At 48.1% G+C, this 15,676-nt stretch overlaps 1 protein-coding gene across 2 annotated transcripts in view; it reads right to left on the reverse strand.

Moving 5' to 3' along the window:
• The window catches only part of CMIP (c-Maf inducing protein), an 84,508-nt gene extending 79,030 nt beyond the window's left edge, over positions 1 to 5,478 (reverse strand). Inside the window, exon 1 of one of the 2 annotated variants that reach the window (XM_068115441.2) lies at positions 4,876 to 5,478. In XM_068115441.2, the coding sequence (XP_067971542.1) occupies positions 4,876 to 5,226 (351 nt within the window). In that variant the 5' untranslated portion in view covers positions 5,227 to 5,478. The remainder of the gene's footprint in view (positions 1 to 4,875) is intronic. The other variant, XM_068115442.2, reaches the window with a different exon arrangement.
• Between the last annotated feature and the right edge of the window lie 10,198 nt (positions 5,479 to 15,676).

A 15,676-nucleotide genomic window follows, 5' to 3' on the forward strand; every position in this document is an offset into this window, starting at 1 on the left:
CTTAAACGCAAATTTCAACACTAATCCTAATATTAACACTTAATACTATAACCTCAACCCAACCCCGAACCATAGCTTAAATGCAAACCTCAACACTAATCCTAATATTAACACTAATACTATAACATCAACCCAACCCCTAACCATAGCTTAAACGCAAACCTCAACACTAATACTAATATCAACACTAATACTATAACCTCAACCCAACCCCTAACCATAGCTTAAACGCAAACCTCAACACTAATACTAATATTAACACTAATACTATAACCTCAACCCAACCCCTAACCATAGCTTAAATGCAAAATACTATAATCTCAACACTAATACTAATATTAACACTAATACTATAACCTCAACCCAACCCCTAACCATAGCTTAAACGCAAATCTCAACACTAATCCTAATATTAACACTAATACTATAACCTCAACCCAACCCAAAACCATAGCTTAAATGCAAAATACTATAATCTCAACACTAATACTAATATTAACACTAATACTATAACCTCAACCCAACCCCTAACCATAGCTTAAACGTAAACCTCAACACTAATCCTAATATTAACACTAATACTATAACCTCAACCCAACCCCTAACCATAGCTTAAATGCAAACCTCAACACTAATCCTAATGTTAACACTGATACTATAACCTCAACCCAACCCCTAACCATAGCTTAAACGTAAACCTCAACACTAATCCTAATATTAACACTAATACTATAACCTCAACCCAACCCCTAACCATAGCTTAAATGCAAAATACTATAATCTCATCACTAATACTAATATTAACACTAATACTATAACCTCAACCCAACCCCTAACCATAGCTTAAATGCAAACCTCAACACTAATCCTAATATTAACACTAATACTATAACCTCAACCCAACCCCTAACCATAGCTTAAACGTAAACCTCAACACTAATCCTAATGTTAACACTGATACTATAACCTCAACCCAACCCCTAACCATAGCTTAAATGCAAACCTCAACACTAATCCTAATATTAACACTAATACTATAACCTCAACCCAACCCCTAACCATAGCTTAAACGTAAACCTCAACACTAATCCTAATATTAACACTAATACTATAACCTCAACCCAACCCCTAACCATAGCTTAAATGCAAAATACTATAATCTCATCACTAATACTAATATTAACACTAATACTATAACCTCAACCCAACCCCTAACCATAGCTTAAACGTAAACCTCAACACTAATCCTAATATTAACACTAATACTACAACCTCAACCCAACCCCTAACCATCGTTTAAACGTAAACGTAAACCTCAACACTAATCCTAATATTAACACTAATACTATATCATCAACCCAACCCCTAACCATAGCTTAAATGCAAAATACTATAACCTCAACCCTAATCCTAATCCTAATATTAACACTCATACTATAACCTCAACCCAACCCCTAACCATAGCTTAAATGCAAAATACTATAATCTCAACACTAATACTAATATTAACACTAATCCTATAACCTCAACCCAACCCCTAACCATAGCTTAAACGTAAACATCAACACTAATCCTAATATTAACACTAATACTATAACCTCAACCCAACCCCTAACCATAGCTTAAATGCAAAATACTATAATCTCAACACTAATCCTAATGTTAACACTAATACTATAACCTCAACCCAACCCCTAACCATAGTTTAAATACAAACCTCAACACTAATCCTCATATTAACACTGATACTATAACCTCAACCCAACCCCTAACCATAGCTTAAACGTAAACCTCAACACTAATCCTAATATTAACACTAATACTATAACCTCAACCCAACCCCTAACCATAGCTTAAACGCAAACCTCAACACTAATACGAATATCAACACTAATACTATAACCTCAACCCAACCCCTAACCATAGCTTAAATGCAAAATACTATAATCTCAACACTAATACTAATATTAACACTAATACTATAACCTCAACCCAACCCCTAACCATAGCTTAAATGCAAACCTCAACACTAATCCAAATGATAACACTGATACTATAACCTCAACCCAAACCCCTAACCATAGCTTAAATGCAAACCTCAACACTAATCCTAATATTAACACCGATACTATAACCTCAACCCAACCCCTAACCATAGCTTAAATGCAAACCGAAGCACTAATCCTAATATTAACACTAATACTATAACATCAACCCAACTCCCAACCATAGCTTAAACGCAAAATACTATAACCTCAACCCTAATCCTAATCCTAATATTACCACTCATACTATAACCTCAACCCAACCCCTAACCATAGCTTAAATGCAAAATACTACAACCTCAACACTAATACTATAACCTCAACCCAACCCCTAATATTAACACTCATACTATAACCTCAACCCAACCCCTAACCATAGCTTAAATGCAAAATACTATAACCTCAACCCTTAGCCTAATATTAACACTAATAATGTAACCTCAACCCTAATCCTAATATTAACACCAATACTATAACCTCAACCCTAATCCTAATATTAACACTAACAAAGAATAGGATTGTTATCGTTTTTAATCCACAATTCAAAGAGCTACACACAGCCGTCCTTTACACACCTGTACTCAAATGTGCCATCCTTTACACACATGTACTGGAATGCTCTGTCCTTTACACACCTGTACTGGAATGCTCTGTCCTTTACACACCTGTACTCGAATGCGCTGTCCTTTACACACCTGTACTCAAATGTGCCGTCCTTTACACACCTGTACTCAAATGTGCCGTCCTTTACACACCTGTACTCAAATGTGCCGTCCTTTACACACCTGTACTCAAATGTGCCGTCCTTTACACACCTGTACTCAAATGTGCCGTCCTTTACACACCTGTACTCAAATGTGCCGTCCTTTACGCACCTGTACTCAAATGTGGTGTCCTTTACACACCTATACTCAAATGTGCCGTCCTTTACACACCGGTACTCAAATGTGCCGTCCTTTACACACCTGTACTCAAATGTGCCGTCCATTACACACCTGTACTCAAATGTGCCGTCCATTACACACCTGTACTCAAATGATCTGATGTGAACAGGTTTTAATAAAGTCTGCAACCTGTGGATGGTTCATACACAAAGTGAGGCTACAGAGGTACAAATATACAGATGTTCATCAATAGAGATAAAAGCTTAGAGCGACACAATAAATTAGTTTATGGGAAAATAAAATGGAGTTCAAGAACAAGTTGGAATTGAAAATACAATCATTTCATCCCCTCATGTCAGTCTCCTCCTCATCTCCTTAAATTGTCTACACCCCTAACCCCCACAGTGTCCTCTGAACCTCTTCCTCCTCCTCATCTCCACAAATTGTCTCATCCTCTCTATAAATGGTCACATAATCATCTGCATAGTCTCATCATCTCCACAAATAGTCTCATCATCTCCATAAATGGTCATATAATCATCTACATAGTCTCCTCATCCTCATTTCCACAAACGGACCTCATCTCCACAAACGGACCTCATCTCCACAAACGGACCTCATCTCCACAAACGGACCTCATCTCCACAAACGGACCTCATCTCCACAAACGAACCTCATCTCCATAAATGGATATCTCCATAAATGGACATCATCTCCATTAATGGACATCATCTCCATTAATGGACATCATCTCCATTAATGGACATCTCCATTAATGGACATCATCTCCATAAATGGACATCATCTCCACAAACGAGCCCCCAGCTCATCTCCATAAATAGTCTACCACCTCCTCCTTCTCCTCCTCATCTTCCTTTTCTAACATGCATCATTACTTCTCACACCTACGCACCTAGACAAAAATAATCTCAAACTTTGGCTTTAATTCTTCTTCTTCTTCTGTACAGAGTCGAGAAGTCCAATCTACCAACACTTCATCTCGAAGCATCAACACTGAAGTTACAATGGTCTCCTGCGATAGTTAGAGCAAATTTACTTCATCGCTAATAGGAGCATCATTATGAGAAGATAATCATAAGAGTGAATGAACACACCTTCACTCCTTCACTTCCTCATCCCCTTACTCCCAGGCCCCTTACTCCCTCATCCTCACCCCCTCACCTCCTTACTCCCAGGCCCCTCATCCCCTCACTCCCAGACTCCTCACTCCCTCATCCCCTTACTCCCAGATCCCCTTACGACCTCATCCCCTTACTACCTCATCACCTAACTCCCTCATCCCCTTACTTCCTCACTCCCTCATCCCCTTACTCCCAGACTCCTCAATGCCTCACCCGCTTGCTCCCAGACAGCTCACTTCCTAATCCCCTTACTCTCTCGCCCCTTATTCCCTCATCCACTTACTCCCAGACTCCTCCCTTCCTAATCCCCTTACTCACTCATCTACTTACTCCCTCACACCTCACTCCCTCATCCCCTTGCTCCCAGACCTTCACTCCCTCACTCCTTCATCCCCTTGCTCCCAGACCTTCACTCCCTCATCCCCTTGCTCCCAGACCTTCACTCCCTCACCCCTCACTGCCAGACTCCACTCCCTCACCCCTCACTGCCAGACTCCACTCCCTCACCCCTCACTGCCAGACCCCTCGCTCCCAGACCCCCTCGCTCCCAGACCCCTCGCTCCCAGACCCCTCGCTCCCAGACCCCCTCGCTCCCAGACCCCCTCGCTCCCAGACCCCCTCGCTCCCAGACCCCCTCGCCCCAGACCCCCTCGCCCCCAGACCCCTCGCTCCCAGACCCCTCGCTCCCAGACCCCTCGCTCCCAGACCCCTCGCTCCCAGACCCCTCGCTCCCAGACCCCTCGCTCCCAGACCCTTCGCTCCCAGACCCCTCGCTCCCAGACCCTTCGCTCCCAGACCCCTCACCGTTCCGGAGCAGATACAACTCTCAGCAAGAACCAGTCGATGGGGTTCCCATCGTCGAAGGAGTTTCGAACTTAGCAGTTTGCTGAGCACGGAGCGGGGATGACGGAGGAGACACAGCTGAATGTCCCCTTCGTGCAGGAGCTTGTAGCGCACGCTCGGATGACCCTGGGGATGTCCAGGAACGGCCAAGCTCGCGGCATGGCGGGGAACGGCAGGAAGAATGCTCGGACGTCGTGCCTCGCCCTTTACACTGCTCGCGTTGGTGGTGGTGTTGTTACTGCTACACGTCTTCAAATTGGTGCTGGTATCCGCGCAATTACCACTATTACTCCCAGTACTACCGCCTTCCATGACCAGTCACATGGATAAAGAGGGAGATCGGGGAAGCGGCGAATGGAAACGCGGCTGAGAGCAGGAAATGAAAACGATTAAAAGTGCGAATAGAATCTCTGTTCAGCGGATTCAAACACCGATGTTCAGCGGCATTGGCGGCTCGAACGGTTCCCACGGGCGGCGAAGACCGAGAGGTCGATATTCGGTCCGGAGCTCGATCCGTGAGGTGAGGAGATCCACGAGCGGTTCTCGCCGACGACGCGCTCATGCCCCGCCCCTCGCATCCAGCCCCGCCCCTCGCCTCCAGCGCAGCGATGCGGGTTACGTTCGCTCTTCTTCTTCCTCGCAGCAGCACATTCACGCTCATTGGCCACCTACGCGTCACGTGATCACATTGCTTTTGGCCGTCTCCCACTCATGTTTAAAATGAATTCTCCTCAGAATCGATGGCCTTTTGCTTGTCATTTATAATGCATGTGGAGATCTTCTCAATGGCGATTTGCTTTCATCTCGTTAATCGTCTCCATCACCGACCGATTGCGCTAATCATTGCAAAAAGCGGACGTGCAATTTGCACCTCGGAAACATCCTCATTAAACACATCGATTAACGTTCGATTGAGCACGTGACGCTGACGTCACTTTCCAAGACGGTGAAAGGAAAGAGGCTTTGGATAAATGAAGCAAAGGGTTCGAATCCTGTCAGGGAGGTTCGAATCCTGGCCTAGACGAACCAAACAACTTTAAAAAATGGTCCTAACTTGACGCTCGGCATTTAAAATCACGTATCACGGACACAAAACCATAGGTTGGCAACCATAGCGCAGGCTTTTGCTAGCCTAATGGGTTCCTGCGTTCAAATTCCTTGTAAGGGAATATATGTATTAATATATAAGATTACATACGGCCCACGTCATTGATGACGTCATCCACAGGGATGGGAAACTGGCGGCAGAATTCCGCGGCAGCACGCGGATTGGCTGTCGCGAATGACGTCAGTTATCATGGTGCGAGGCGGCACTCCATCCTCGCCGTGCGTGATGTACAAGGTTTAACCGACGTAGTTCCGTTATTCCAAGGGTTTTTAAAAAATAATCTTGCTTTTTAAAGTTAAAATCTTCACTGCGATTATGCAATGTTATCAGATCCCGAAGAATTGTGAAGCCGCTGCAGAGGAATGAATGTACGATTAAAGTTTTTAAAAGAAAGTGACGTCACTCCTGAGCCATTCCTTCTCCACATTGGATTACCTTTAAGTTGGTGCAGATGAACCGGTTTTGGTCAAAACAACAAAACGTCAGTGACGAAGTGGGGATGTTGAACGGCATGTTATAAAGCGAACAATTAAATTTGTTAACATACCTAACAGGGTTGAACCTTAAACATGAACACATTCCTTATAAACCAACTCATAACTTCTCAATTACGTCATACAATTGATGTCTTTCACCGATCGATCAACGCAACATTGGTTCGACCGCACAGGTTTATCACATAAGACAGAAAGACGTGCGAAATGAGCCAGCACCGTTCAGCACCAAGTAAGCAGCAGCAGCGAGACCTCAGCATCCACAACCACACACAGGACCCAACACACACACACACACACACACACACACACACACACACACACACACACACACACACACACAACCCAGTACAAACACACACACACACACACACACAGGACCCAGTACAAACACACACACACACACACACACACAGAACCCAGTACAAACACACACACACACACACACAAACGAACCAGCACAAAGGAACCAGTACACACCCAGAACACGCAAAGGCACCAGCACACACAAACACACACAGGACCCAGTACACACACACACACACACACACACACACACACACACACGACCCAGTACACACACACACACGACCCAGTACACACACACACACACACACACAGGACCCAGTACACACACACACACACACACGCACACACAGGACCCAGTACACACACAGGACCCAGTACACACACAGGACCCAGTACACACACACACGTCATAATTACGGCACCAATGACGTCATCATTAACAACACCTATTCCCCATGGTGAGTACTTGACAATGAGCCATGTTTCAATTTTTCCCATGGAGCGGGTTCGGAGATAGAGGTGCAACCTTTTTTCGATTTTTCCAAGATGGTGCCTGTACCACATGACCTATGACGTCATAACTGCCATTAAAATATTCTACAGGAGGAGCTGCTCATATTGTGAAATTGTCGTGTCCATCGGACGCTTGGATTAGGAAGAGGGTCAGAGAGCGGTATTCAGGATTGCAAAGCAGATAGCGAAAGAGAGGTGTGATGTGATGGGGGTGAGTTGCTTGAAGGATGAAGTGGGACAAATCGTTGTCGACCCAGATGGAATTAAAGGAAGTTGGAAAAGATATATGGAAATGCTGTTGAATACAGAGAATGAATGGGATGGCAACATAGAGAGTAACCCAGTTTTAGGACCGGCAGAGAAGATAACTGAGAAGGAAGTTGAGGAAGCGATAAAAGTAATAAAACCACCTTTAGAGGCCATTTTTCCCCGCAAGCAGGGGTTGGCCTTTTTCGGGAACCGTGGTTGTTGTTGTTTTTCGGTCCCCTTTTTGAAGCAATGTTTACGGCCGGATGCCCTTCCTGACGCCAACCCTTTTTGCCGCCTTTAACGACAAACAGGGAATTACCAGTGAACTGGTACTCAATTTGCCGACCTCGGAAGGATGACAGGCTGAGTCAACCCCCCTGGCGTTAATTCAGCGATCGATCAGGATTCGAACCCAGGATCCTAGGATCCTAAGCCGGCACCCTAGCCGCTAGCCCAACACCAGGGTTGGCAATGAAGGGTAGAAAACACACACACCAGTTGACATCGCACGTGACAAAGCCGAATGCCTCAACTCTGTGTTCGCCTCGAAATCCTTAGTCCCAAACCCATCTCTCTCTGTTCCCACCTTTCCCAGTCGAACCCAAATGCTCCTGGACTCTGTGTCCTTCTCTCCTGACAAGGTGGAGGAGTTTTTGTCAAACCTCGACTCTGATTATGCAACTGGACCAGACGGCATCAGCCCACGGGTCCTAAAATCCTGCTCTGCCGCTCTATCTCACCCTCTCTCTGTTCTTTTCACCCTATCTTTTGCTCAAGGTCACCTGCCAGCATCCTGGAAATCAGCTAACATTACCGCTTTACACAAAAAAGGTGCAAAAACAGATCCTTGCAACTACAGACCAATCAGCCTGCTCCCAATTATCAGCAAAGTCATGGAATCCATCATTGCTTCGGATATGAAATCTTTCCTCTTCTCCAATGGCTTGATCTCTGATCATCAATTTGGTTTCAGACCAGGTCACTCTACTCTGGACATGCTGCTTCTGCTGTCTCAACAATGGATGGAGGTCCTGAATGCCAAACAGGAAATCAGAGCTGTCTCCCTTGACATATCAAGGGCCTTTGATACGGTCTGGCACCCAGCTCTGCTCACCAAACTCTCCTCCTATGGTATCCATGGAAATCTCCATGCATGGCTTGCGGACTTCCTCTCTGGTCGTAGTCAACGTGTGGCCCTGAATGGATTTCTCTCATCTCCCCTTCCTGTTCAGGCTGGAGTTCCCCAAGGAAGTGTGCTGGGCCCTGTGCTTTTTCTGGTCTTTATCAATGATCTCTCTGACTCTCTGGAAAATCCTCTCTATCTCTTTGCTGATGACTCCACTCTCTGCCGCTCCATTCCTCTTCCCTCAGAAAGGCAGTCTGCAGCCTCCTCACTCTCTGAAGACCTGGACAAAATCACAGACTGGTCAAACAAGTGGAACATGTCTTTCAATCCTGCCAAATCTCACTCTCTTACTATGTCTCTCCGGAAAGATCGACTGGACAACCCTCCCATCTACTTTCTCAACAATCCTCTCCAAGAAGTTCTGTCACTCAAGCTTTTGGGTCTCACTATCTGCCATGATCTTTCTTGGGAAAACCACATTTCCAAGCTGGCCTCCAAAGCCAGTCGCCGACTGGGCATCCTCCGTCGTGCGAAGTCCTTCCTCGGCACACCTGAGCTCCTCACCACATACAAGGCTTTCATCCGCAGCTCAATGGAATACTGTTCTCCCCTATGGGCTGGTGCTCCTGCCTCACACCTGGCTCGGCTTCACGCTGTTGAATCCAAAGCTTTCAAAATCATTGGAATCTCCCGCGATGAAGCTATCTCTGAGGGCCTTTCACTCACTCACCGCAGGCAGGTAGGTGGTCTTTCTGTCTTCTACCGACTCCTCTCCGGCCTTGCTCCCCCAGCTCTCTCCGTTCTCTGTCCCCCAAATATTCCTACAGGTCGCACAAGATCTGCCAGCAACCCTCTGATGGTTAAACTGCCGAAATCTCGGCTCGCTGCTCACCTTCACTCTTTCATTCCTCTTTTCTCCCGCCTGTGGAACAAACTCCCACACTCCCTTCAATCCCTCTCCTCCCTCCAGGTCTTTAAAACAGCTGTTCACCACCATCTCTTATCTTCCCCCATCCATAACCTTGATCTTTTCTACCCCCACTAATTCACCCCAGATCCACCTTGTTTGAAATTCCAACTTATTTCCTGGAAATCCTGGCAGTGTCCATATGTTTATACCTCTCCCACCCCCCCCCCCCCCTTCACATGCCTCCCCCCCTTCACATGCCTCCCCCCTTCACATGCCTCCCCCCCAAAGCCCTCTCCCTCCCACAGATCTCTCGATGTCTCCATGTCTCTCGGTCCCTGCTCTCAAATGTTGTGTTTGTGTCCTTCCCCCTCTCTCCCCATCTTGTCTACCGCTCCCGATGTTATTTGTTTTATGTGTCTGTTTGTCTTTCTGTGTGATTAATTTTCGCTCTTTCACGAGCCTCGATCTTGTATACAAAAAAAAAAAAAAAAAAAAGAAAAAAAAAGTGGGACGGCCGACGGGAGTTGTGGGAGATATGTTGAAGGCAGCAGGAAGTTGGGGTGTGAAGAGAATGACACAGATCTGTAATCTGGTGGTGAAAGAAGGCCGCATTCCAGTGGATTGGGAACTGAGTACCCTCGTCCCCCTATACAAGGGGAAAGGTGACCCTCTGGAGTGTGGCTCGTACCGAGCGATAAAGTTATTGGAGCATGGAATGAAGGTATTGGAAAGGGTGCTGGAGAGGAGGATAAGGAAGAAAGTGAAGATCGACGAAATGCAGTTTGGATTTATGCCAGGAAGAGGAACGACAGATGCGCTTTTTATTGTGAGGCAATTGCAGGAGAAGTACATGGAGAAGAGGAAGAAGTTGTTTCTTGGGTTTGTTGATCTGGACAAAGCATTCGTTAGGGTTCCACTCGAAGTAGTGACATGGGCATTGAGGAAGTTAGGAGTGAAGGAATGGTAGATCAGAGTAGTGATGGCAATGTACAAAAGAGCACGCACAGCTGTAAGGACGAAGGACGGGAACAGTGGTGAGTTTGAGGTGAAGATGGGAGTGCATCAGGGGTCGGTACTAAGTCCACTTGTATTTGTAGCTGTGATGGAGGTGCTGGCTCGGAACGTAAAGGAGGGTTTACCGTGGGAGTTGTTGTATGCAGATGATCTGGTGTTGATAGGGGAGAGTATGGATGGACTGAAGGAGAAGATGAACAAGTGGATGGAATGTATAGAGACAAAAGGTCTGAAAGTGAATATCGGAAAAACGAAGGTGATGACAAGTGGTAAAGCATGTGGTGAGGTGGAAAGAACTGGGAAGTGGCCGTGTGCTGTGTGCAGAAAGGGTGTCGGAGTGAACTCCATTCAATGTACAATGTGCGCTGAGTGGGTTCATCAAAAATGTAGTGGTCTGAATGAATGAATGAATGAATGATCGTTTTGAGGCCATTTTTCCCCACTAAAGCCGGGGTTAGCCCTGCGGGCCCCATGAACTCATGGTTCCCTTTTTGAGGCAATTTTTATGGCTGGATGCCCTTCCTGACGCCAACCCATAGTCACCTCTTACGATGAGCAGGGATACGGTGTACCTATTCTAAACCGGGGTACACACCGGGATCATTCATCCCAGCAAGCTGGTCCTCAATTTGCTGGTCCTCAATTTGCACGACCTCGGAAGGATGACAGGCTCAGTCAACCCCCCTGGTGTTAATGCAGCGATCGACCGGGATTCGAACTCAGGATCCGAGGATCCCAAGCCGGCACCGTAACCGCTAAGCCAACACCAGGTCATTAACCAGTGTGGCAACTACATTCAAGTGTAAGGTGTGCACAGAGGGAGCTGCAGATGGAGGAAATGTTGAGTTGGATCTTGGAGACGGCGTGAAGCTGGAAGGTGTGAAAACATTTTGTTACCTAGGAGACATGCTGAATGTTTCATGTTGAGACATGTTTCGGGAACTGAGTGGCGTGCTGATGAGGAGTGGAGTGTCGTTGAAGCTGAAGGGAAAGGTGTATGCTGCATGTGTGAGAAGTGTTATGATTTATGGGAGCGAGACATGGGTAATGAACGTAGAGCAGCAACGAAGGCTGGAAAGGGTGGAAATGCGAATGGTTCGGTGGATGTGCGGAGTATCGTTGAGAGAGAGGAAGACAAATGATGAATTGCGAAAGATGATGGGAATAGAGCCTGTGATTGATGCTGTGAAGAGGAACAGGTTGTGATGGTTTGGTCATGTGTTGAGGAAGGATGAAAGTGACTGGTTGAGAAGAGTGATGGAAATGAATGTAGAAGGAAGTAGAGGATGGGGAAGACCGAGAAAGACTTGGCTAAAGATGGTGGAAGAAGAAATGCGGGCAAAGGGGTTAACCAGGGGAGATGCAGAAAATAGGGCAAAATGGAGAAGATTGTCATGGGGACCGCAAGGCTAACCCCCGCTCTTGCAGAGCAGGGAAAATGGCCTTAAAATGCATGTTCTGTTGTTGTTTGAGACATGCTGAATGGAGAAGGTGGATCAGACTCAGCAACGGTTGCTTGAGTGAGGTGTGCATGGAAGAAGTTTCGGGAACTGAGTGGCGTGCTGACGAGGAGGGGAGTGTCGTTGAAGCTGAAGGGAAAGGTGTATGCTGCATGTGTGAGAAGTGTTATGATTTATGGGAGCGAGACATGGGTAATGAACGTAGAGCAGCAACGAAGGCTGGAAAGGGTGGAAATGCGAATGGTTCGGTGGATGTGCGGAGTATCGTTGAGAGAGAGGAAGACAAATGATGAATTGCGAAAGATGATGGGAATAGAGCCTGTGATGGATGCTGTGAAGAGGAACAGGTTGAGATGGTTTGGTCATGTGTTGAGGAAGGATGAAAGTGACTGGTTGAGAAGAGTGATGGAAATGAATGTAGAAGGAAGTAGAGGACGGGGAAGACCGAGAAAGACTTGGCTAAAGGTGGTGGAAGAAGAAATGCGGGCAAGGGGGTTAACAAGGAGAGATGCAGAAAATAGGGCAAAATGAAGAAGATTGTCATGGGGCCCGCAAGGCTAACCCCCGCTCTCGCAGGGAAAAAACCCAAAAACAATGGCCCTAAAATGCCTGTTGTTGTTATTGTTGGTGTATCGGAACAACTTTTGCAGCGGAATTTTTCTTTTTTTCATTCTGATCAGATCAAGCGTTGTACTTGTGGAATTATGTCGTCATATGAAGGCACCGATCACATCATCATCAACATATCTTATTCCCCATGGAGAGTACTTGACAATGAGTCACGTTTACATTTTTTCCATTGAGCGGTTTGGGAAATATAGAGGTGTCATGTTTTTCCAAGATGGCGCCCATACCACGTGACCTGTGAATGCATAATTATGAATAAAAAAATTCTGCAGGTGGAGGCGCTCCTCTGGTAAAATTTCGTGTCAATCGGACCATCAGTTGGCGAGAAAATGTTTTGTTTTTTTTTAAATGCAGAAACGCCACACCGACGGACGCATTCGAATGCCTTACCCTAACTTTCGCTTCATGAGCGCAGGGTAACACAGGAACTGGTACACACACCCAGTAACTGGTACACACACACACACACACACACACACACACACACACACACACACACACACACACACACACACACACACACACACAGTACACACAAATGAACCAGTACACACACAGTACACACCCAGAACACATACAAGAAGACAAACAACAAGATTCAAACACCGTTGGCTTTTTCAATATCCCTGACCATCATCATTCCAAAACGTTTCAATGAAATACAAGTATTTTCTTGCAAGGATGAAATATAGCAAAAACATACACATATTACGTACGCAGAATGGTGGATCTTTTTTTTTTTTTTTTTAACACCACATTCTCTTTTTACTCCGCCATAAGACCCAACCCCATGGGTCATGTCACCTCCTCGATTTGCGTACGTATTTGTCCCTAATATCCAAACCAGAGCCCACTCATGATGCAGCAGGTGATGGAGCCACTTCAATGTCTATTGTAGCGGCTACCGCTGGGTTTTCACAATCGCCTTGCACCTATCAAGGACGCGGAGCGATCACCATGCCGGGCTCGTCCAGGACGCCCGGGCAGGCTCGCCCTCAACTTGCCAGGCCGCAGCCAGGACGCTGGGCCACGCCCCCTCTCGCCTTTCCTGGGCAAACGCTCCGGGATAATATGTATATATATTGCTGCCCGATAAACGGGCTTTTGAGAGTGCCTGAGTGTTTGGTTTGATTAAAGCAACTCGGATGAATTCCAGCTTTTTGTCGCGTCCATTCTTCCGATCGACGTGGGAGCCCCAGCTCCTTCATTGGTGACCTACCGACATGGACACGGCAGTCGCCCTTAAACTGCCTACCTTCTGGGAGGCTCACGCGGCGGTTTGGTTCGCACAGGCGGATTCCCTGTTCGCCCTGCGAGGCATCACGGCCGACGACACCCGCTTCCACCATGTGGTAGCAGCGCTCGGTTCGGCCACCGCGGCCCGCGCCCTGAGCCTCCTCGAGAGCCCGCCAGCCGCTGACAAATACGGCGTGATTAAGAAGCTTCTCCTCGACGCTTTCGCCCTCCCATCGGCGGAGCGCGCACGGCGCCTGCTCGACCTGCCCGAGCTCGGCGACACGCGCCCTTCCGAGCGAATGGACTACATGCTTTCACTGCTCGGCGAGCACTCTCCGGCATTCCTGTTCCGGGAGCTGTTCCTCCGTCAGCTGCCTAACCCGGTACGCCTCGCCCTGGCAAGCACGACGATCACAGATCCCCGGGCCCTTGCCAGAGAAGCCGACAAGATCTCCGCCGCAGGACAGCGCATCGCAGCGGCGACATGGGACCCACCGCCGTCCGACGCAACACCCATGGCGCCCGAGCACCCGGCACGGTCGACGACCGAACTGCCGACGCAATTGGCGGCCGCTACACCGAGCCGACCACCTCCAGCACGACGACCGGGGCCTCCACCTGACCAAGCGTGGTGTTACTATCATGCCAGGTTCGGACAGAAGGCCCGGACATACCAACCACGGGCCCGCCGGTCTACGCCAGGGCCCGCCGCCTCGACCCAGCCAAGCTCGCCGTGGCGAAGGCCGAATTCGACGCGTTGGAGCACCTCGGCATCGTGCGGCGCTCCGATAGCGCGTGGGCCTCGCCACTGCACATCGTGCCAAAGCCGGGGAGTGGATGGCGCCCGTGTGGCGACTACCGCCGTCTCAATGACGCTACCACCCCCGACAGGTACCCGATCCCGCATATCCAAGACTTCTCCGCCCGTCTGGCGGGACGGGTCATTTTTTCGAAAATTGATCTCATACGGGGATATCACCAGGTACCTGTCAGGGTGGCCGACGTCCCTAAAACGGCAGTCATCACGCCGTTCGGCTTATTCGAATTCTTGCGGATGCCGTTTGGTCTCAAGAACCCGGCTCAGGCGTTCCAGCGCTTGATGGACGGCGTGCTGCGTGACCTGCCGTTCCTTTTCGTTTACCTGGACGACATCCTCGTCGCCAGCACGTCCCGGGCCGAGCACCTCCTCCACCTCCGAACACTGTTCGGGCGCCTCAGCGAGCACGGCCTCATCGTCAACCCGGCCAAATGCCACTTCGGCATGATGGCCGTTGATTTTTTGGGCCACCACATCACCAAGAACGGGGCCGTGCCGCTGCCAACCAAGGTCGAGGCCATCACCACGTTCCCGCGTCCCCGCACCATAAAGGCCCTGCAGGAATTCCTGGGAATGGTGAATTTTTAGCACCGCTTCGTGCCCCGAGCTGCTCAACTCATGCGGCCCCTCTACGAAGCCCTCCGGGGCAAGCCGGCCAAGCACGACATCGCCTGGTCCGCAGCAATGGATGCGGCCTTCCAAAGCTCAAAGCGGGCCCTCGCCGACGCAACACTGCTCGCTCACACGGTGCTCAACGCTCCCATCGCCCTCACCACGGATGCCTCCGACTACGCGGTGGGCGCCGTACATGAGCAATGGGTGAACGGGGTTTGGCAGCCACTCGCATTTTTCAGCCGGCAGCTCCGGCCGAACGAGCTCAAATACAGCACGTTTGACCG

Source organism: Myxine glutinosa, chromosome 5, assembly GCF_964187855.1.
Source record: "Myxine glutinosa chromosome 5, kmMyxGlut1.1, whole genome shotgun sequence".
NCBI classification, from domain to species: Eukaryota; Metazoa; Chordata; class Myxini; order Myxiniformes; family Myxinidae; genus Myxine; species Myxine glutinosa.